The following is a 20980-nucleotide window of genomic DNA, read 5'->3' as shown; positions in this document are numbered from 1 at the left end:
CCCCAGCCTGATTCCTTCCTATTTAGTTGGCTGGACATTGGCCAGTGGATTTTGGAGCTGGTCAAGCATCAGAGCTACCAAGAATCTCAAGAGGACAGCTTCTGGCCCTATGGCAGATGATGACACCATTGGCTACTCTTCTGTTTCTGAGACGCTGCAATCTTCATGTTTTCTGCAGTTCTCACTGGCTTTTTGATTTCTACCTTTAGGGGTCCCTTGCAATGAGAGTTTTGGTTTCTTTAAAAACACAGTTATGCTTTGGGAGCATGCTTTTGTTTTAATCCCACGTGTGGGATATGGGGCTGCTCCAGTTTGTCCAGGGGTGTGATCTTTGCCAGGTGTAGATAGTTTAATTCTGGAAACTCTTGAGAGGGTATAAATGCCAGAGCACAGAAAGGGACAGGGTGGAGGTGGGGCCTCCTACAAAGAAGGCAGCTGCTGCTCCTGTTTGCTACTGTTGCAGTTTGGAGATATCCTGACTACAAAGATGGGACTTGCCCCAAGGAACCCTACGCAGCATGAAGTAGTCCAAAGAGACCCATGCCCCCTTACCCCTCTAACCTTCTGTCTCTCCTACCTGGTGTTAGGGTGTAGGGAGGGACTGGGGTAGAGAAGGGCAGCAGATATCTGAACCCAAATAAAGCAGTGTAAAGAAATACTCCAACAGTCCCTCTTCCTTCTCCCATGCTTGACATGCAGGAGAACCCTGGCTCTCAGCCTACTCTCCCTGCCTACTGAACTGCAGCCACTACTTTTGTGTTAAAAGGCCTTTAAACTTATTTAACACATGGAAATGAAAAGATTCGCCTGGTGATGACCGTTAGTGTGGGTGACACTACAGACGTTGTGAAGGTTCCTGGCAGTCCCTTTTAAACCCATTTCTCCCCAGCTCCACTCCCATTTACCAGCAGGTCTGTCTATCTCCGAGGCACATTAGGGCCGCTGAGAGCAATTGGCTAACACGGATCTTTTCTAAACCCTAAGCTCTACTGAACCTTGAGTTACTGCAGGCATTAAATCATTTGCCTGTCTTTCTGCCCCTCCCGTTCCGGACACCTCCGTCATGTGCACTTACTCCCAAGTACTCTGTGGTTAGAAGCTTCTCGCCTGAGAGTTCTCCAAGCTGGGGCTGGATCAGTTCATCTTTGTCCAGGTCAGCTTCCATGATGTCATGATCCTCCTGTTTCAAAGGAGACAGGAGTGAGAATTCTGGACACCCACCTAGCTACAATCCCCCCAGAGTGTGCAGGCAGCTGCTTGGAAATGAGGTCTCAGGTTAGCATAAAGTCCCACCAGGTCTCAGAAGCCATATGTCCTTTGCTCATAATTCCTCCAAAAGGTGAAGAGGCAGAGCTGATAACCCCTGAGGAAGCTGGGCTCCCAGGAAGTGCTTCCATGCTATAGATTTGAAGATGTCTAAAGAGCCCCTCAGCAGCCATCACAGCCAGGAGATCTTTCCCTCTCTGAGAGGTCAAGGGATCAAGTGAAAGGCCAAGCAGTCGGATCAGAGACACTGATAAGCACTTCCACATACACAAGCCGATCGCGCTGTGAGGCAGCACATGACAAGCTTGTTCTTCTCTAGGGTTCACAGGTCATAAGAGACTCAGCACTTTAGTCTCCATCACTGGAATAAGATAATGGGCCTGGAGTGATGGCTCAGTGGTTGAGTGCTTGCTGTGTACCAGGAGAAGCTGTGTTCAGATCTCAGCATCTGCGTAGCATAGGTATAGTCTTGCGTATGCTTATAACCCATATTGTAGGAAGAAGATAGTCCAGTCAAGAGGATCACCAGGGCTTGCTGGCTAGTAGCCTAGGAGAGCTCTGGTTTTAGGGAGAGACTCCGCCTCAAAGGCATGAACGGCAGAATGATAAAGGTCTACCACCTTCATGAGTCAACCGGTGGCAAAGGAGACTTCCCTGCCAAGTGTCAGGAAAGGTGTAACTGGAGTGCAGGGAGACGAAAGGTCATAGGACTTAAAGCACCTAAACACAAGGCACCTAAACACTATATATGTCTGACTCGGGCCTGAATTTGGTGAAGAACTCCTAACACACAGGAGCAGTCAGTGCAGCGGCCAGCGACAATGAGAATTTCAATGATTAGACACACAACAGACAGCAGACTCAGCAAGAAGAGAAAGTGGTTTTGCTTCTGGGAAAAGCCTGTGGACACACCTCCCCTTGTCCTTCAGTCAAGTGCAACTAAAACCCTGGATGTTACATAGAAAATAAACACACAAGACCCTGGGAAATGGAGAGCATGGACTAACCATGAGTGACAGGAGAACCCCATACCTGTCAGACCTGGTGCCACAGAAGCCAGTCCCCAGAATGTAAACAGTGAAGACAAGTTCGTCTGAAGCCTGCTCCCTCTAGCCAAGGGACAAGAAAGGGAGACACTAGGAGGTCAGATACATTTTAGAAAATAACTACCTTAAAAAGCATTGTGTGCCTGGCAATGGTGGTACACACCTTTAATACCAGCACTAAAGAGGCAGAGGCAGGCAGACCTCTGCATTCGAGGCCGCCTGGTCTACAGAGTGAGTTCAGGACAGTCAAGACCAAACAGAGAAACCTTGCCTTAAAAAAAAAAAAAGCATTGTGTGACTAATGTCCGATCATGCCAGCAAGGGCCTCACGCTGGGCCTCTGCCCTCCAAGACTCTGATCAAGCACCGCATCATGAAGCAGTGTGCCAGAGAACGCCAAGCTTTCTTTTCTTTCAATGTCTGAATCCAATGCCTTTACTTTTATTTGATGATGAGCAGGATTAGCACACCCAGCAATTCCAGTGACTTTTGCTCACAGCACTGAGAAGCAACGATCTTGGCAGGGTCTCGCTCAGGGCCATGCCTCCACATGGTAGTCCTGTCCGTTAGAGCTACAGGACATCAACACCTGTGCAGCCACCAGACCAAGCTGACCTGTCAGGGCTTAGCTGAGATGGGAGGCTTGGGTTGTCTCAGTCGGGGGACAGACCCTGAAAGACACTTGAAAAAATGCCACGGTGCCTGGTCCTAGACCGAGTCTCCCTGTTAAAGCACGTACAGACAACCCTGGCCCTGGCCCTCTCCCTATGGTCTTGGTTCTGGCAGAATGTCTTCTTTTTCAGAGTTGCTCTTCTTAAATCAACACTATAAGGACTCCATCAGAATAGCAACCACCCCCGGATGGAGCCTAACAGAATACAGGCTGGGATGTGACTGACTATCTAGGATCTAAGGATGGGCAGCAAGAAGACTCACCCCAAACCTCTATCCTAGCATGGCTCAGGACTCCCTGTGAGGGGTGGGAAGGAAGTGGGAGAAACGGCATGCTCTGTACAACTTGACAATACCGTGGGGGTTCCCCAGGACCGCTGGCCTCTGCAGCGCCCCTACTTCCCAGACAGCTGCTCGTAGAGCATGGGTACATAGTCATCCCACTCTGCCTAGTAACAAGTGCCCACCACCGGGCGCCCAGGTGGTGCTCCTTGTGGAAGGCCGCCACCTTGAGATTGCCTCGGTGGTCTCCAGACCTATTGCTGAGGATCACAGCTGTTGCTGGTCACAGCTCAGTGGCTCGTCCTGCACACACACCAGCCAGATGTAGCTGTGGAGTCCTGTGCCACTGGGAGGCCCAGAGCCCACATACTCTGAGAGTACCGTGCCATTACCGATGTCATTACCCTTCATGTTGACCACCAGAAAATGGTGCCACTCCCTGAATCTGGGGTCTTTCCTGCTAGGAACATGCGGGTCTGTGAGGACCAGGGTGTAGAGTTTCCCTGGATCGAGGCCATCCCACGAAGCGCTGCTGGGCCCATCCTTAACCTGAGTGGGCGTCAGCACTCTGCCCAGCTTGTCCGCCTCCTGCAGGCTCAGCGCCCAGCCCACTGGCTGATGTCAGCGAGCATGGTGACAGCAAGAACGCGGGCATGCGCGCTGAGAGCAGAGGGGTACTTCATCCGTGTTGGGCACTGCCGAGGTCCCCACTGTCCAATGAGGAGACACCAGACGGAACAAAGGCTGCCACTCCCATGTGATAGTGAGTTGGTGTCTCCCTGCTGGGGAAGTGTCAGAGGCCAGTGGCAAGTAATCATGGTGAAATCCTACCTCTTCTCGGGGCGGGGGTTATTTGTGGAAACTTAGTAGGGAATCTGAACCATCTACCCAAAGCTGCAAAATAACAGAGGGCCATTCATCTAGAACCCAGTGAGACCAAAAGGTTGGACACCTTGCTGCAAAGGTTCAAGGTTTGGTGCTGAGTCTGTTCTCAAGGGGTACTGAGGTGACCTGCTTCAGTTCCGTGTCTGATCCCTGTAAACCAACCAGGGAGAGGGTAGAGGGGCAGGCCTTGCAACATGCTACCACAGAGGCATTTCTGTGCCTGTCTGTCCCTGATTCACTCTGGGGACAGGTGAATCATGGAGCCTTTCTAGCCATGCTTGTTTATTTGTCTGGGCTAAACTACCAGACAGAAAAGCGAGTGATGGTGTAGCTCATTCTGGGCCAGACTAAGTTTCTGGTAAGTTCTGTTCAATTGCAATAGTGAGCCTTGAAATCCTTAGTCAAGTTTGTTTGGTTGTTTGTGTCCTTTAAAATAAATGTCCAGCAGGAAGGTAGGTGGTTCCTTTGAGAGTTCAAGACCAGCCAGGGCTACATAGTGAGTTCTAGGCCATTCACAGCTATGTAGTGAGATTGTGTCTCACAGAACAACAACAAACAAATGAACAGAAAAAAAATTCAATGAAGATTTAATTCTTAGCCAGGTGTGGTGGTACATATCTTTAAGCACCAGCAAATGAAAGGGCAGATGAACCACAGCAGGCTAAGACTGTTTTGAAAGAGGACATAAGAGGACTTTGACTGATTTCCAGAGTTACTATACAGCCAGAGCAATCCACATAATGTTTTGCTGGCAAAGGGGCAGACAAAATTAACAGAAGAGAAGAGGACTCAGAAACAGACCTATACGAATGTTCCCAACCAGTTCTTTCCTTTTTTTTTTTTTTTTTTTTGGAGCCAGCATAGTCTTGAACTCTTCCGCTCAAGCGATCCCTCCGAACAGCTGAGACCACAAGTACACATCACTGTACCTGGCTAGCTTCCAACTGATTGTTGACAATTAAGAGATGGTAAACAGTAACTATACTGCCTAGGGAAAAGGAAAGAAAATGTCTTTTTTACATATATATACCCAATACACATTTATTGCATAACCAACAATGCACAGATTGTCCAAATACGGAAGTGCAAACAAGTCATGAAATAGACATGAAGCATGACAAAGAAACCATTCAAACAACTGTAATAACAGTTGATGCTGAACCCTGTTACACGGATTCTAAGTGGGAAAGAACTGGCTTAGAGCACGGTGGGGCAAAGGTTACATTATGTTCGCTTAACTGCTATTACCACTACAACGGACACTCTAGCACTCAACTTTTAAATAATATTGATGTCTACACTAACAGATTAGCATTTGTTTTTTTTTAATTTATTTTTTTTTATTAATTACAGTTTATTCACTTTGTATTCCAGCTGTAGCCCCCTCCCTCGTCCCTTGAAAATGTCCTTATGTATTCAGTACAAACATAAATTTTCCCCATGAGTATTTTTGATCTTTGATTGGCTGAATCCTCAGGTATGGAATCTGTGGATACCAAGGGCTGACTGAAGATATCACTAGGCTGCGTATGAACAGGAGAAGTGTGTGGCACCCTTTTCATTTCCTGCCAAGTGCTTCTTCCACATCAGATTGTCTCCTGTGGGTTAAATCTCAAAAGAGCATGACGAGGCAGCTTAGAGCTGCAACTGAGGCATCAGGCACAGATGGAGTGAGTTGCCTGGCTCTGAGGGTGAGCAAGTGTGGTGCAGTCTTAGAGGGGAGCTCCAAGCCACCTGACACCTGCTCCTTAACATAGGCCAATCAGTCCGCCATTGAGTCCTTGTACACACAACAGCTTTATGGCTGGATCTGGTTCCCCTCAACCTTCCGACAAGAAAAGGAAGCACTGTTCTGAAAATGTGGGTTCCCTGTGCTCATTTGAAGCCATTTTTGGGTTTTGATTGGTGTTTGGTTTGAATACAGAATGTCCCCTATAAGCTCATGTAGTGAAAGCCTGAACCTTGTACTGGAGATGTTATCTGGAGAGGTTCTGGGAACTTTAGAGAATGGGGCCTTGGTGGAGAGAGTAGGTCACTGGCGTTGACTCCTTGCTCTGGCCCCTTCCTTGCTGTTTCCTGAAAGGCAGGAGGGAAGCAGTCTCTGCCACATGTTGCAGGATATTTGATCACACTGTGAAACCTGAGACTGTGTACTGGAAAAACCTGTTTCTAGTTGTGATGTGGCTCAGCCCTAGCACACACCTTTTATCCAAGAGCTTTCTGTAAACATGATTTAATAAAGTTAACCCTAGGTCAAGAGGCGGAGCAAGCAATCAGATGATGGGAATTGAACAGAGGGAAAACAAAACAGGAAGTCTGGAGGATGGAAAGAGAAAAGCACAGGAAGAGAAAGGAGGGACATTCAGTTTGAAGGTAGTTAAGACAGAGTAGAGAAGGAAAAGGACTTTTTCCTTCTGGGACATGGTTGGCTGAATAGGAAGGTCAGTTGGGTCCTTTCTCCACCTCTCTGAGCTAGTAAGTTTTCACCGCTTCATCTGGCTCCCGAGTTTTTATTGGTAAAATGGAATGTTTTGCATTTTGTATAAAAAACAACAGCCACACCCTCTCATTGGGATGATATTCTGCTGCACCTCAGGCGCAAAGCAATGGAAACTGAAACCATGAGCCAAAGCAAGCCTTCCCTTCCTTCAAATCATCTCTCCGTCTCTGACTAATACTGGTCTTTGGGGAGTCAGCTCACTTGCTAAATCAGCCCCTAAAACAGATGAAGGGTCTTATGTGGGCCTGGCGCTGGGCTAAGAGCTGGACCATGCAGTGAGGCCACCTGTCCTCAACTGTCTGTTCTACAAGCCAGTGCTGCTTGCCATTACTAGAGATGTCAGCTAGGGATGAGCTGACGAGAGCAGGGGATTCTGCTTTTCCAGGTGGCCTCTGAAGGAGGGACAGAGGCAGCAGATCTGGCAGCTTCCAGATCTAGCCATGAATAGCATGGCCTGAGGCACATGTGGGCTGCTGAGGACCCAGCATCCCATCAGCTTCCATCTGAAAGCACTGGCTGATCACTTACTTGAGAACCATTATGGAGGTCACCAAAGATTTCCTTGGCACTTTATTCCTTACCTCTCATGTGATTCAGTGGGGAGTCCTCTAATCTACCTGTTTGCCTCATGGGGAAATCAGGCCTGGAGAGTCTACCCTTGAGTCTGGCCTTCAGCTTGGGCAAGTCCTTTCTATCCAGGCTTTTCTAACCCAGGCCATGATGCCTGTAGGAAAAGCCTGTTTCCGAGGATGCACAGTGAGGATTGCCTGGGTCTCTTAAGGAGCCAGGTTCCTACCGTCCGGCTGTGGCTGCTGCACCGGGCACAGTGAGCGAAGGGCGGGAAGGCCCACAGGTTCATTCGTCTCCTTCTTGTTTTTGGCTAATAACAAGTAGAGAACCTATGTTTGTCCAACCCAGAGAACAGGTTCCTGTCATTGCTGTGAGCTAAGCCCAGGCTCAGATCCATTCTTCACAGTGAGGGCAGCTATAAGCACCAGAGGACCCATCGTCCTGAAATTTCACTCTGAGTTTCCCTGAAGGTAATGCTATCTATGAGCCCCTAGACTGAGGTCACCTCTGGGAAGGGTAAAATTTATGCTGCTGCTTGGCTTGGAGTTGAGTTTACCAAAATAGCAACCCCTTACGGATCAAATAGCATGTGTACATTCAGTGATTATTTGAGGAAAGTGACTGCTCCTTGGGAACCAAGGCAGTGAGCTCTGGGGTCCAGTGAGTGGCAGGCATCTGGGCCAGGTGTATTTCACTCCTCTCCAGGGACCAAGCCGTGGAGGCCCCAGCTGGAAACGGCCATGTGAATCACAGTTTCATGAGGTATTGGTAACACACTGCTTCCCTGCCAAGAGGGAAAGTGAAACACTAAGAAACAACAAAAGTCCACATTCCATTTCAAAGAGAAAGAAACTCAATGGCTGACCTCAGCCAATACCTGCCGAAGTATTGCTTTACCCGGGACAACAAGAACATATGTAATACCCATTCACTTGCAAATCAACCTATATGTATACAAACTTGCCAACAGCACTCTTTAACTGCACACGGTTGCAAAACAAGCCAGTAAGAGAGTCACTTAAATATTGAGACAATTTTGGATTTTAAAATTAACAAGTTAAAATCCTTTTTAAAAATTGAAAAAGCAGTTGTGTGTATGCACATGCATTTGTATGTGCATGTGATGCGGGCACCTGTGGAGCCTCACTGAGCTGGAGTTACATGTGGTCGTGAACTGCATTGCCTAGTTTGAGGGCTGGGCACACAACTGGGTCCTCTGTAAGAGCAATATGCATTCTTACTGAGCTTTCTCTCCAGCCTCCCCTCCCCTCCTTAAAGACAAGGTTTTATGCAGCCTGGGCTGGCCTTGGTCCTTCTGCCTCTACATTCCACATGCTGCATTACAGGTACATGCCTGGTTTATGTAGTGCTGGGGTTTGAACCCATGGCTTTGTGCACACTACACAAGCATTCTACCAACTGAGCTACATCCCGTCAATGCCAGAGCTGAGGCTGCAGAATGGGAAAAGACTTTTACCAACTACACATCCAAGAGAGGGCTAATATTCAAATGTATAACGAACTCAAAAAACTGGACATCAGGAAAAAAGAAAAACCCAGTTAAAAAAATGAGGTACATCCACGTGGTGGTGGTGCTTGCTTTTGATCCCAGTAATCAGGAGGCAGAGGCAGGCGAATCTCTGTTAATTCAAGCCAGCCTGGTCTACAGAGCGAGTTCCAGGACATCCAGGGTTACACAGAGAAATCCTGTCTTGAAAAACCAAAACCTAGCCAGCCAGCCAGCCAACCAACCAACAAGACAAACAAAAACAAAAAAATGGGGTATAGATATAAACAGAATTCTCAAAAGAGGGAACTTTGTTATTGTTATTTTGTTTTTTTGAGACAGGGTTTCTCTGTGTAGCCTTGGCTTTGTAGACCAGGCTGGTCTCTAACTCATAGCAATCCACCTGCCTCTGCTTCCCTGAGTGCTAGGATTAAAGATGTGCACCACCACACCTGGCTAAAAGAGAAAATTTAAATAACTAGAAGGACTTAAAGAAATGTTCAACACTCTTAGCCATCAGGGAAATGCAAATCAAAACCACTTTGAGATTTCACTTCACACCTGTCAGAATAGTCAAAATCAATAGAACAAATGATAGCTTATGCTGGTGAGGATGTAGAGTGGTGGTTCCTCAGAAATCTGGGAACTGATCTACCTGATTCAGCTATATCAGCCTTGGGCACACACTCAAAGGATGCTTCACTGTACTCCACAGACACTTGCTCAATCATGTTCATTGCTGCTCTATTCCGATAGTCAGAAACTGGAAACAATCTAGATGTCTGACAACAGATGAACAGACAAGTGTGGTATATTTATACAATGGAATATTACTCAGCCATTGAATAATAAAATTTGAAGGTAAATGGATGGAACTAGAAAAAAAATCCTGAGCGAGGTAACTCAGACCCAGAAACATAAATTATGATCCATGCCTTGCTCAGCCGTCATTAGAGAAGCTTCCTCCTGCAGCAGATGGGAACAAATACAGAGACCCACAGCCAGACAATATACAGAGTGGAAGACTTTGGAACACTCAGCCCAAAAGGGATGTTTCCATCTCCATCAAATGCCCCCCCCCCCGAGCTCAGGGAACCCTGCCAGAAGAGGAGGTGGAAAGAGTGTAAGAGCCAGAGTGGATGGAAGATACCCAAGGAACAAGGTCTCCTCAACACAGCAGGGCAGATGCATACATGAGCTGACAGAGACTGTGACAGCATGGGCCAGCATGGGACTGACCAGATGGGGTCCTAGAATTGAAATGAAAAATGGACATATGTCCCCATCCCTAATTCAGAAGCTACCTCCAATAGACAGCTACTTGCAAATGAGAAATTAGTGTTCTCAGGCTGGCTGTGGTGGTGCACGCCTTTAATCACAGAACTCGGGAGGCAGAGGCAGGTGGATCTTCTTGAGTTGGAAGTCAGCCTGGACTACAAAGTGAGTCCAGGACCCTGTCTCAAAAAAACAAACAAGAAAAAAGAAAAGAAAAATTAGTGTTCTCCGGGGAGTCTCGCTGGAGAAACACAAACTACTCTTAAGGTTGTCCAACAGTAGATGGTCAACACAAAGCTTTATTTATTTATTTTTTAACCTCACAGGTCGTTTGCACATATATTATGGCTTCTGGCTTTGTGGGTTTTTTTGTTTTTTTTTTTTTTTTGTTATTGTTTTGTGTAGCCTTGGCTGTCCTGGACTCACTTTGTAGACCAGGCTGCCCTCAAACTCACAGTGATCCATCTGCCTCTGCCTGCCAGAGTGCTGGGATCACAGGCGTGTGCCACCACACCTGGCTTAGGTTTTGTTTTTATGGTATTCCTGTGTGTGAGAACATTTGAGTCTCTGCATCTACATGTGTGTCTTATGTTTTTTCTTTGGCTCTTTTTCTTGTTTGGTTGCTTTGTCCTATTCTGATTTGTTTGATTTTGTTAAATTTTCTTTTATTTTACTATTATTCCTTTGATGTCTGTTTTCTAAGGAGGGACAGAAAGGAGTAGATTTGGATGGGAAGGAAGGTGGGAAGAAACTGGGAAGAGCAGAGCGAGGGGAAACCATAATCAGAATATATTGTATAAAAAAAATCTATTTTGAATTAACAAACCAACCAACCAACCCTGAGGTGACCATGGTTACAGCCATGCTCTGGAGTTTGTGCTGGCTGAGCAGAAGCTGCAGGCTACCTCAGAACTTACCACATGCTGGGAGACACAGACAGGAGAGCCCGTGCAAGGCACAGTGCTTGCTGGCAGTGGCACTGGCTCCACTTTTTGAGTGTCGGGTGCATTGAAACTAGTCGGAGTGTAGGCTTTATGAACGAGGCAAGCACGCTGGTGAGAGCAGGGGCATTCAGTGAGGATGGCTCAGGTGTGTGAGCACCTGCTGGGCACTCACAGCATGCTGCTCCGCAGTGGTCCTCCCGATTCAGAAGGGAAATGTGGTGCTGGTGTCCCGAGGAGGCCAAGAATAGTCCTCGCCTCACAGGAAGAACTATCTCAAGGGTTTAAGAGTGGAGAGTTCAGGCAATCATAAACCCTGAAGCCCATACTTCAACATGGATGAGGTTTTTATACTTGTAGAACAAACCAAGCCACAAATGGAGCAGTTTTTAAGTATATCGGTGGGAATATATGCAGATGTGCGCACTGTGAATTCAGATGTTGGTCTCTGTGCCCTGAGATCTGCTTGCAGTCTGGATGTGGGCATTGTCATTTCTACAAAGACTCTCCTGTCTCAGTGTTGAATAAAGGGCTGGGGAAATGGCTCAGCGGTTAAGAGCCCTGGCTGCTCTTCCAAGGGACCTGGGTTCAATTCTCAGCACCAACATAGCATCTCACAACTGTCTATAACTCTAGTTCCATGGATTCTGACGCCTTCATACCAACACAGAGAATAAAATTAAATAGTGTTTTAAATGCTATATAAAAATTATTCCCCAATTATCTCTGATTGGTTAATAAAGAAACTGATTAGCCAATAACTGGGTAGAGGAGAGAGAAGGCGGGACTTCTGTTCCCAGTCAGGGGGTCTCAGGTAGGGAGCAGAGAAAGAGAGGAAGAAGACAAGTGAGGAGGACCCTCAGGAAGGCATCATAAGGACAGAGAGTTACAGCAGAAGGCCAAGGCAAGACTGAGGTAGTAGGTAAAAAGGCACGTGGCTGGGAGGTAGCCAGACTAGCACAACTGGGTTAGAAGAGACGAATATCTGCCTACTTATAGACCTTAAAGTTTGTTGAATGAATCTAATAGGCCTGTGTGTCAATTATTTGGGAGCTAGAGCGGGTAGCAAAAAAGGTCCCTACTAATACTCTAATTCAACACGTATGAACCAGGCAAGTATGGTGAGAGAGCCTGGAGCATTCAATGAGGATGGTCGCTGCGGGTGGGGGAAACCCTGCCATAGGGGTTCTGCTGACATTCTTAGTTTGGGGGTTGGTGGTAGCTGGAGCTCCAACAGGATTTACCTGTTAGTTATGATGTTATGTCAGACACAGATGGGCAATGAGTCGCTATAAAGGAGGGTAAAGAGAGCAGGAGATCATTTGGTTCTGGATCTGCAACATCCTAACTCTTCGCCACCGAAGAGTTCTGGTCAGTTAATCAACCCTGTAAAAGCTTTAATAGCTGTGGCTTCTTCCTGGGAACTTGAGTTCATAGCCAGGTGCTTCCTTGTGGACCAGTTACCTGGTGAGCTCCTCTGAGCGACTCATGAATGCCCACATGAAAGAGAGAGTGCTTAAAAATCCACTTTGGAAAAAAAAATTCACTTTGGGAAGGAAGGGCATGCTGAATAAGGAAATGCTTGGAGAATAAATGCCTCTTTAGGGTGGGTCTTAAATGCCATTGTTGGAGGAATTTTACTAAAATTACTGCCTTTATGTTCTGGGGCAGAATGTATCAGATTACTGGAGTACCAAGAATTAAGAATGCCTTTTTAAAAAAAGGCCCTTGAGCCGAGATGAATTTAGATGCTCTAAGAGGAGGCTTCCCCGTAGCAGTCCATGATCTTATGACACTACAAGATTCTTAACTGGAGGCTTTAGATACATTATACTCCAGACAAACCAGATTCTAAGCAACTGGCCTGAAAACAGGACTAAGGTTGACCACTAAATGCATTTGAAAACTCAGATTCCTGCAGATAGAGTGCAGGCAACAGAATGGGCTCAGGTGGTTTCCTGTAAGACAAGCAAGAGTCTCCAGTGTGCTGGCCGATGAAAGAATCACAGACTCTGACGAGAGTCTGAACTTGAGACAGCTTTTCAGCAGGCTGAGCTGTAAGCCCCACTCTTTGTAAACACACAGGAAAGCCTTCCACCTGGGAGAGCCTGCAGGGTGGACCAAGGTGACCGGGCTCCGTATTGGGATCTGCACGTTTCCCCAGTGCAATGGGCCCTGACTCCATTTGAAGTTTCTTTCTTCCAGAGCCTGTGCCCAGGCCTGGGCTGTGAGCGGGCTCTGAATCCTTAAGGGCTCAGAGTGGTATCCAGTTGCTGTCAACATCAACATCCTCATTTACATAATGCTCCCAGCCTCATGATGGCCATTGTGACAACTGGACCAGTTTAGCAACCAGTCACAAGTAGAAACCAGGGAGACCAGCACCCTGATTCTGAAGTCAAGTCTGCTTCAGCTGCTCAATGTGCTCATTTCCCTCCCTGCATTCTAAGCAAAAAAGGAATATGGATGTGCTGTTAATGATGCCTTGGGAGAACTGAGACCTAGCAAGATAGGTGATTTGGAGACTTGGAAGGACCAGAAGCGACTACAGTAGAAGCTTCCATGAGGCCAGAGAGCATGGAGCTTGCCTTAGGGCAGCTCTGTAGAAGCTACACAAGGTGCAGACAAGAGTGCAAGTCCATCAATCTCTGCTCCTCAGAAAGAAAGACAATGACCCCACAGCACCAGGCAGGTGGGAAGTCACTTCCATGTTAATCAGAAATTCTTTAGTCTTACTGCACATACTCATTATATAGTTCCTGTAAGTAAGCAAAGACTTTGGGGAATGAGCAGTGTGACTCCCTAGCTGGCTATTAAATTCTCTCTTGGTGCCAGATCAGTCAACGAGCCATTAAGAGTGAGTTTATGCTAGCACCTGCTGTCTGGGTCATTCTTCAGACACCCTGAGAAAATACAGAATGGCTGCAGTGAATTGCCCAACCCCTGAGCGCATGGCCTCAGCCAGGGCTGTTCCAGAGAGCTTGTCCAAGACCAGTAGCTCTCAGCCTTCCTAATGCTGCGGCCTCTAATACAGTTCCTCATGTTGTGGTAACCCCCAACCATACAATTACTTTCATCGCTACTTCCTAACTGTAATCTTGCTATTACGAATCATAATGTACATATATGCTATGCGACCCTGTGACAGGGTTGTTCCACGGTACTGGACTTTCAGCTATCACAAGCCTCAAGGACTCCTAGATGACCCTTCAGTTACTTCCATCTGGGCCAGGGAGGAGCACTTCCTTTCAGTGACACAGCACAAGGTGCTGAATACACACAAGTGACCAGCTGGGACACAATCCTGTGCTGCCTCTGCTGGTGTGGAAGCACTAGACTCCATAACAGGCTTCTGTCCTCAAGAAAAACAGCAGGCTCGGCAGAGCATGGCAGTGACAGCTGAACGGTCAGCAGGCTGAGCTGTGAAGGCAAGGGAAGCAGCTGCAGGTCAATGGTGCCAGGCCAGGAAGAAGGTTGCAGAAGAGAACTGACAAGAGAGGACAGAGAGCTGAACCTGAAGGATAGAAGGCTGTAAGACGCCAGGAAGAGAAACTGTAGGCCCTAGCTGCTGGAGAAGTTGCGGTGGCTGTCACATCTTTGGGCCAAGGGTCTTTAGACCCTGGGTCAAGAGCCTTATCATTGGCAGGGCTAAGAGCAAAGGGACCCCAGCTTCCTAGACCCACATAGTAGCTGTAATACTGGCGATGGCTGGGGAATCCTTACACCTTGGTCTGCCTAGAAGCTATGCTGTTAGCCTCAACCACGGGCTCATGTACTGATGCTTGGTCTCTAACTAGTGGCATTATTTGGGAGGCTTCTGGAAATGGTAAGGGTAGGAGACTTTAGAGGAGGTACACCATGGGGTATGCCTCTGAAGGTTCTGTCTGGTCCCTAGTCTCCTCACTGCTCTCTGCTCACCCTCTACCGTGAGGTAACAGGCTCATGTCCCTGCCATGCTGTTCTGTGTCATCATGTGCCCAGAACTGAGACAGCCTGAAACTAACCAACCATGGACTGAACTCTCTGATACCACAGGGCCAAAATAAGTCTTTCCTCTTTTGGGTCCTAGCAGACACTTGTGACAGTGACGCAGAGTAACAGAACAGTGTTAAGTCCTGGCAGGCACTCTGTGACAGTGACATAGTAAAAGAACAGTTTCACAGTCTCCTCACGAACGCCTGAAGGGGCTTCACCGATGAGCACTGACGCTGAGTGCGGGAGCCCACTTGCTCCAGGTCTCACAGGTGGATTTAGGTTTGCCACCCACTGACTTGACAGCGCAGTAACCATGCGTCTTACAGGGCTTTCCTGCTTGCCCATGTCTTCCCTACTGCCCTGGACTTGGGATGAGGACAAGGACAGACTATTGATCAAATGACACAAGGCAAGAATAAGACCCCAGTAACCCAGAGCCATAAGCTGACCTGTGAGGAACATGTGCCTCAGAGAGCCAAATGGCAACTGTGGCTTCAACCCTTAGCTGTCTGGATGAGAATTCTGCACAGCTCCAGAAGGAGGAGTAGACACCATAAGAGGAAAAAAGGAGGAGAGGGAACGGCATTCGTGTACCTTATGGGCTACAGATAACTCACTGTCTAAGAACAGGTCATGGTGATTTTCTATTCTCGTCTCACAGATGTGAAAACAAAGCTAATAATGTGTGTGAGCGTATAAGGTGTATGAGAGTCTTACTGGCTGTGCTTTGACTACCATGATGAGCAACTTGAGATCTTAGTGAGGTAGCGCACAGCAGTGTTTACAGAGGGATCATGTCAAGGGTACAGGGTCCATTCTCTTCAGGGCGCAATTTGGCAGGATCTAGTGAGAAGAAACCATCATACTAATTGAGCCAGTGACTTGATGTCTAGATGCAAATTATAGAAAAAGCACACAAACACACACACACACACGGAAAGGAAGCTCTTGGCTACACTGAGCAAAACCCGGGAAGGGAAAACAACTGAGGGCCACTGTTGTTTGGGGGCATGTCCACGTGCCCTGGTGTGCATGGAAACCCCAGGTAAACTTCAGGTGTGCACCCTCAGGCACGGTCTGCTTGGGTTTTGAGACAGGGCCCCCTTCTCACTGGCTGCAGATTGCCAAGTAGCAAGTAGTCTAGACCAGCTGGGCAGGGAGCCCAGGAATCTTCCTGTCATCATTCCTATCTCCCACTGGCAGGGTCAGAAGTATGATCCTGAGCCCAGGTTTTTTACATGGGTTCTTGGGACTGAACTCAGGCCCTCATGCTCACACAGCAAACACTGTTCTGTTTGCGCGGGTCTGTTCTCCCAGCAGAGAGCCGCACCGCAGAGACCCAGATGGGCATGGTGTATAAATAAAGGTTGCATATGAATGCTGAGTGAAAACAGCAAGCTGGCAAATACCTTACACCTGACAAGTCATATGTAAAGTTAAACGAGGACTAAGGTATAGCTCCATGGCAGAACAGTTGCAAGTACAAGGCTCTGGGTTCCATCTCCAGCCTCACACACAACAGCAAACCGTAAAACAGTGATGCTTACAGGAATACAAAGATATCATGAGCTGGGCTAGAGAAATGGCTCAGTGTTTATAAGTCCCTGTTGATCTTGAAGAAGATCCAGTTTCAGCTTCTAATTAGTAGCCATATGGTGGCTCATAACAATTCCAGTTTTGGGGGACTGGATGTCATCTTCTGCCCTCTAAGTTACCAGGCACTCATGTGGTGCACAGACATACACACAGGCACACACATACACCCTGAATGAATGAATGAATGAATGAATGAATGAATGAATGAATGAATGACATCACAAGAGAGCCAGGTGTGGTGGCACACACCTTTAATCCCCCAGCAGGCAGACTCTCTGTGAGTTCCAGGCTTGGTTTACAGAGCAAGTCCAGGGCAGCCACAGCTGCAGAGAAACCGTCTCGAAAAATCAAACCGATCAAACAAAGATAGAAGGGCTGGCAAGATGCCTCGTGGGTAAGGGTGCTTGCTGCCGAGCCTAAAGACCCGAGTTCAACCCCTGATACCCACATGGTGAAATGTGAGAAGCAATGCCTGCAGGTTGTCTCCTGACTCCCGCATGTGTGCTGTGGTATGTGGACAACTCCCTTCCCATAGCATCATTTCAGTACAAAATTAAAAAGAAAACCATGAAAGTACAGAATCAGCCACGGAGTTTACACCTCAGTTTTATGGGAGCAGCTAATTCTGGGAAGACAGGGGCCAGAGGGGAAGAGAGAAAGGGCAGAACGACACTTGTCCACTGAATGGTCTTTTGTACTTTCTGCAAAGTTTAGAATGTTCCTTCAGGGTGTGGAGAGACGGTTGGCTCAGCCTTTAAGAGCTCTTCCAGAGGGCCAAGTTTGATCCCCAGCAATCACAAAAGGCGGTTCACAGCTCTTGTAGCTCCACTTCTCCACAGGCATCTGCACTGAAGTGCACATGCCTACACAATACATAACTAAAAATAATAAAAATAGAAAGGTTTTTAAAGAGAGAGGGGCTGGAGAGATGGCTCTGTGGTTAAGACCACTGGCTGCTTTCTCAGAGGACCTGGTTTCAATTCCCAGCTGCCACACGGTGGGTCACAACCATCTGAACTCACGCCCAGGGAGTATGACAGCCTCTTCTGACCTCTGTGTGCATTGTACACACAGGGTGCACTGACATACATGAAGACAAGAAAACCCATGCCCATAAAGGAAAGGAAAGTTGTTTTAAAAAGGAGAATATCTCTTCAATTAAAGGGTTAGTGACCATATGCCCTCATGGTCCATTCCCTGCTCTAAGAGGGTCTGTGGTCCACATGCGTGGAAGGCTGGGAAGGCAGACGGCTGCCAATCAGACAGGCTTAGGGCAGGATGTGGACAGGACAGGAAATGAAAGGGAAGCTGCAAGGCTTTCAGACACATGAGTCACGGGGCCTTGTCCTGTGTGAAGCTGGTGACAGTGAGAAGAGAGTCACAGCCTTTTCAGGAGCTCAAGGGGCATGGGGACAGGTGGGCTGCTCACAGACCTCACAGCTCCACACTTGACACAGGTCACTTGGCGAATGCTGCACGCACTGGGATGAGGACAGCCCTAGTTTGTGGTAGTCAGTAATTGGTCCAAATAAAGAGACTAACACAAGCAGGGTGGTCTGGAGGCGTGCAGGGAGGGCCCTGGAGACTAATGGATGATGCATGGCTTCCCTGAAAGGCTTCCTCACCTAGAAGGCTACAAAGCTGCCTGGTTCCAGTGCTCTGAGACTCAATTCAACCTTAGAGACAGGAAAGCTCTATGGTGATGGTGGTTTTTTTGAGACAGGATTTTACTGTGCAGTCCAGGCTGTCCTGAAACTGGCCCTGTAGACCAGGCTGGCCTCAAACTCATAAAGACCCACTTGCCTCTGCTTGCCAAGTGCTGGAATTAAAGGTATGTGCCATCACTGCTCAGACAGTAAATGAATTTCAAAGTTCACCAGGCAGTTTTAAATCAGTAAAGTTGATATTTTTTTAGCTTCCTTCCTCTTTCACAATAAATGCTGATTTCCGGGGCTGGAGGAATGGCTCACCAGTTGTTGAGAGCTTTTGCTGCTCTTGCAGAGGACATGGGTTCAGTTTCCAGCACCCATGTAAGAGCTCACAACTGTCTGTAACTCCCGTTCTAGGAGACCTAATGATCTCTTCTGGTCCCTTGGGGCAACAGGTATGCACGTGGTGCGTGATAGGGGAGGTCCTCCTCCCCTTCCATCTGACATGCAAGCAATCAAAACACTCATTCACACAAAATAAGCCATTAAGGAACAGCAACAAAAAGCTCAAACATGATTTTTTTTTTTTCAAGACAGGCTTTCTCTGTATAGCCTTGGCTGTCCTGGAACTAACTCTGTAGACTAGGCTGGCCTCAAACTCACAGAGATTCGCCTGCCTCTGCCTCTCAGAGTGCTGGGATCACAGGCGTGTCCCACCATGCCCAGCCTAGCTGCTCTTCCAGTGACCCAGTTTGTTTTAGTTCCCAGCACTCACATGGTGGCTCATAACCATCTGTTACTCCAGTCCCAGGAGATACGACATCCTCCTCTTGCCTCTGTGAGCACTGCATACACACGGTGCACAGACATACAAGTAGGCAAAGCACATACACACGTAAAATAAGAAGATGAAAACAACAACAAAAGGGGTGGAGATGTGCTCGGTGGCTGCGAACACTACATCTCTTGCAGAGCACCTTGGTTTGGTTCCCAGCACCCCCGTGAGAACCCTCAATCATCTGTACCTCCAGTTCCAGGGATTCTGATGCCATGCTCCGGCCTCTGTAGACACCTAATGAATGTGGTGCACATGAACAGATGCAGGTGAAACCTCATATATGTAAAATATAGAAACAAATAAGAGTTTGAAAATAGGTACCCTGCAAGGGTGGACAATGCTTCACCCTTGAAGACTTGGTTTATTACTGAAAATTTCAGGGCCAGTGAGATAACTTATGAGGTCAAGGAGCCCCAGAGCTCTCAAACAACACAAGCTACTGCAATTGTTCTTGGCTGCTCACCAGTATTAGATGGTGTGACCGTATTGCCAAAATCACAATGCCGCCTGGTCGCAGGACATAGAGAAACCATGCTTGAACTGACCCCAAAACTTCCTCCCACTGGCTTGCTTCCACAGTGCCAGAAAGTGCTTTGCAAGCTGCGGGGGCAAAAGCCATCAACAGTGTTACCCACTGTAGAATTCTTTATGCTACAACAGCCACCTGCTAGGCAAGATGTGTTCCCTGATACAACAGTAGCACAGAAGCCACAGGAGTAACCGAACACTTTTGGATTGAATTTGAGGCCTATCCCACAGGAGGGCATTCAAGCCTGGTACTCTAAACTTGGTCAAAACCCCTGGTTCAGGAGGTCCCAGGCCCTAGGGCAGTTGGAAGAGAGCAGGTCAGGAGGCCAACTACCGTTGTCTTGCTAAACTGACGCGCTGTCCAATTGTCTCCTAAGTATGTATGTTACTTCCATCCTCAGCCCTGGCCAGAGGCGCTTCCCCGTGCCGTGGTCAGCAGTTAATGCACACTCAACAAGTCAAAGAGGTAAGAGCAAGTGACCACTAAGCCCTAAATGGCCCATCTAATCATCCCCCACCCCTAACTATGTTTCAGGGAACCTCTTGGAAAAGGGGGAGGAAAGACTTTAAGAGACAGAGAATGAGGAGGAATGCTGTGAAATGTCTTCCAGACATAACATGGCCATGGTACTCATCAACTCACTATGGCTTTGTTTATCTGCATAAGCTCAGGCAGCATTTCAGCAGGCAATTTTAACTGGACTCAATGGACAGAGAGAGAGAGGAAGTGTGAAGAGAAGGGAACATATTTGGATGCTAGGCCACGGTACTGGGGATAGGTACGATCAAGATATATTGTGTACATGTATGGATCTGTCAAAGAATAAAAGAAATTTTACTTTAAAATGATACATGTAATTCACACTGATTGGCCTTTCCCAGTTTCTGTGGAAATGATATTGGACGAATATCGCTTGTAAATGCCTAGGAAGCCTGAGGTGTATCTTCGAGCCCTCACCTTGTTTTGAACCATCTGATGTTTGTTTCCATAGAAACTAGAGTGGAAATGAGGGCAGCAGCCATGAGTCAGCGTGTTGGATAGTCCATCCCAGCCATGGTCTGGGAGCCCAGGAGCTGTGCTGCAGAAATACGTGACTAGAAATTGAAAGGGTACCAAAAAGTATGAAAGCCTTAACTGGGAAAAACTGGCTTCTTTATTGACTTGACTGAATAATGGAAAAGCCTTGCAAGTAAAACAGACACAGGACAAATGTTTTGTTGCTTATTAAATACTGAGAAGTTGAAAACATGAGCTACCCCATGCCAAGCAAAGCTGGCCACAACAGGTGACTATCAGCCAAGGTGATTCATGAAAGTCTAACTAACTGGTGCCTCTTTGGATGCAAGTCCTGAAGAAACTTCAGGTGGGTGAACAATCTTGAAGGTTGTGTGTGAGTAAAAGTGTTGAGGGGAAATGAGACTCTGAGTCCTCAACTGTCTTTGCCCTGCAA

At 47.5% G+C, this 20980-nt stretch overlaps 1 protein-coding gene and 1 pseudogene across 3 annotated transcripts in view; both read right to left on the bottom strand.

The window, feature by feature from the left end:
- Armc9 (armadillo repeat containing 9) overlaps nt 1-20980 on the bottom strand; it is a 128622-nt gene that overhangs the window by 32478 nt on the left and 75164 nt on the right. For all 3 annotated transcript variants that reach the window (XM_060368775.1, XM_060368773.1, XM_021649741.2), the window contains exon 20: nt 1076-1180. In XM_060368775.1, coding sequence (XP_060224758.1) covers nt 1076-1180 — 105 coding nt within the window. The remainder of the gene's footprint in view (nt 1-1075; nt 1181-20980) is intronic.
- Nucleotides 3379-7509, bottom strand: LOC110556127 (phosphatidylethanolamine-binding protein 1-like; annotated as a pseudogene).

This window comes from Meriones unguiculatus, chromosome 15, assembly GCF_030254825.1.
Source record: "Meriones unguiculatus strain TT.TT164.6M chromosome 15, Bangor_MerUng_6.1, whole genome shotgun sequence".
NCBI classification, from domain to species: Eukaryota; Metazoa; Chordata; class Mammalia; order Rodentia; family Muridae; genus Meriones; species Meriones unguiculatus.
Note: the sequence above shows the minus strand (reverse complement) of the source record. Positions and strands in the feature narration are given on the sequence as shown.